Source organism: Corylus avellana, chromosome ca9 (genome assembly GCF_901000735.1).
Source record: "Corylus avellana chromosome ca9, CavTom2PMs-1.0".
Classification (NCBI taxonomy): Eukaryota; Viridiplantae; Streptophyta; class Magnoliopsida; order Fagales; family Betulaceae; genus Corylus; species Corylus avellana.
In genome coordinates, this window is record NC_081549.1 from 438,684 (window position 1) to 439,972 (window position 1,289).

Consider the following 1,289-nt stretch of genomic DNA (forward strand, 5'->3'; position numbering starts at 1 on the left):
CCTCCTCATAAGATACGTACGTGTATATGCGTAGCTTACAAGTTTAGAATTTTATTACTAAATGCAGATATACACAAGTGCTTTTTTTTTCTTTCTCTTTGAAGTTGCTTGGGCACAAATTAAAGTAGTGGAATTTGGAAAATGCGAATCTTTTGCTTAATTTTATCACCTTGAAGCTTCTTGGGCATAAAGTAGTGGAGTTGGGGAAATGCAAAATATTTTGTGTTATCACAAGCTGCCAAAAATCTTACCACCTAATTTGAGTTCCCTCCTGACGACCAAACACTTGCCAGAAACCACTTACCACTCCGTTGTTTGCGTGTGTGAAAGTTTAGTAATGGAGATAGAACTTTTTCTAAGAGAGATCTTGAGACAGGATAGATTCGGCCACACGAGCAGCGGGGGTTCCCACGTATTGAAGCTCTTAGAAAAGGTGAAAAATGATGGCAAGGAGGAACTTGTTTGTGAGTTTTGCAAGGAACCGATCGTACCGTATCCCGCTTTCAAATGCAGTGTCTGCCGATTCCTCTGTCATGTATCATGCTTGGGAAGTACTCGGCTCTACGAGTCAACATTTTTTTTTCATTTCGGTCGCAGGCATGAGCAGTTGATTATCACAGAAGAGTTAAAGAATGATGGCGAGGGAGTTGTTTGCATGGTGTGCAAGGAGAAAGTAGAGGGTCCCGGATACAAATGCTCTGCAGATGAATGCAACTTCCAGCTTCACAAATCATGCGCCCAGCTGCCCCGCGAGATGCACCACCCCTCGCACCCAAACCACATCCTTATTCTTCAGCGGCCAAGTTCACATCCCAGTAATTGTAATGCTTGTGGTAAAAGCTGCGGTAGAAGCATCTTTTACCATTGCGAGGAGTGCGATTTTGTAATTGACACCACATGTGCTTTCCGCACGCAAGTTAATAATACCGACAATTGCCAACATGCATTCGTCCCGTTCTTTAGGCAGATACACTTCACTTGTGATGCCTGTGGTCGGGAAGGCACGGACTTCGCCTCCTTTTGTACCATATGTCGACTCTTGATTCACTCTAGATGTGCTGGATTTCCACGCACCGTGATAATTTCAAGACACAATCATACCCTCACTCTTACATATTCCCTTCATCATCAAGTCAAGGATTTTAACAATGTATTTTGTAAATTATGTGATCAAAAGGTGAAGACAAAGTATGCAGCTTTGTCTTGTCAGGAATGTGATTTTGTGGCACATATGTACTGTGCAAAGGCATATAGACGCGAGTCACTGTCTGAGAAATCTGTTGATGTTA

At 42.7% G+C, this 1,289-nt stretch overlaps 1 protein-coding gene across 1 annotated transcript in view; it reads left to right on the forward strand.

Moving 5' to 3' along the window:
* Positions 1–337: 337 nt before the first annotated feature.
* Positions 338–1,289, forward strand: part of LOC132191579 (uncharacterized) — a 2,044-nt gene continuing 1,092 nt past the window's right edge. The window contains exon 1 of the mRNA XM_059606671.1: positions 338–1,285. Coding sequence (XP_059462654.1) covers positions 338–1,285 — 948 coding nt within the window. The remainder of the gene's footprint in view (positions 1,286–1,289) is intronic.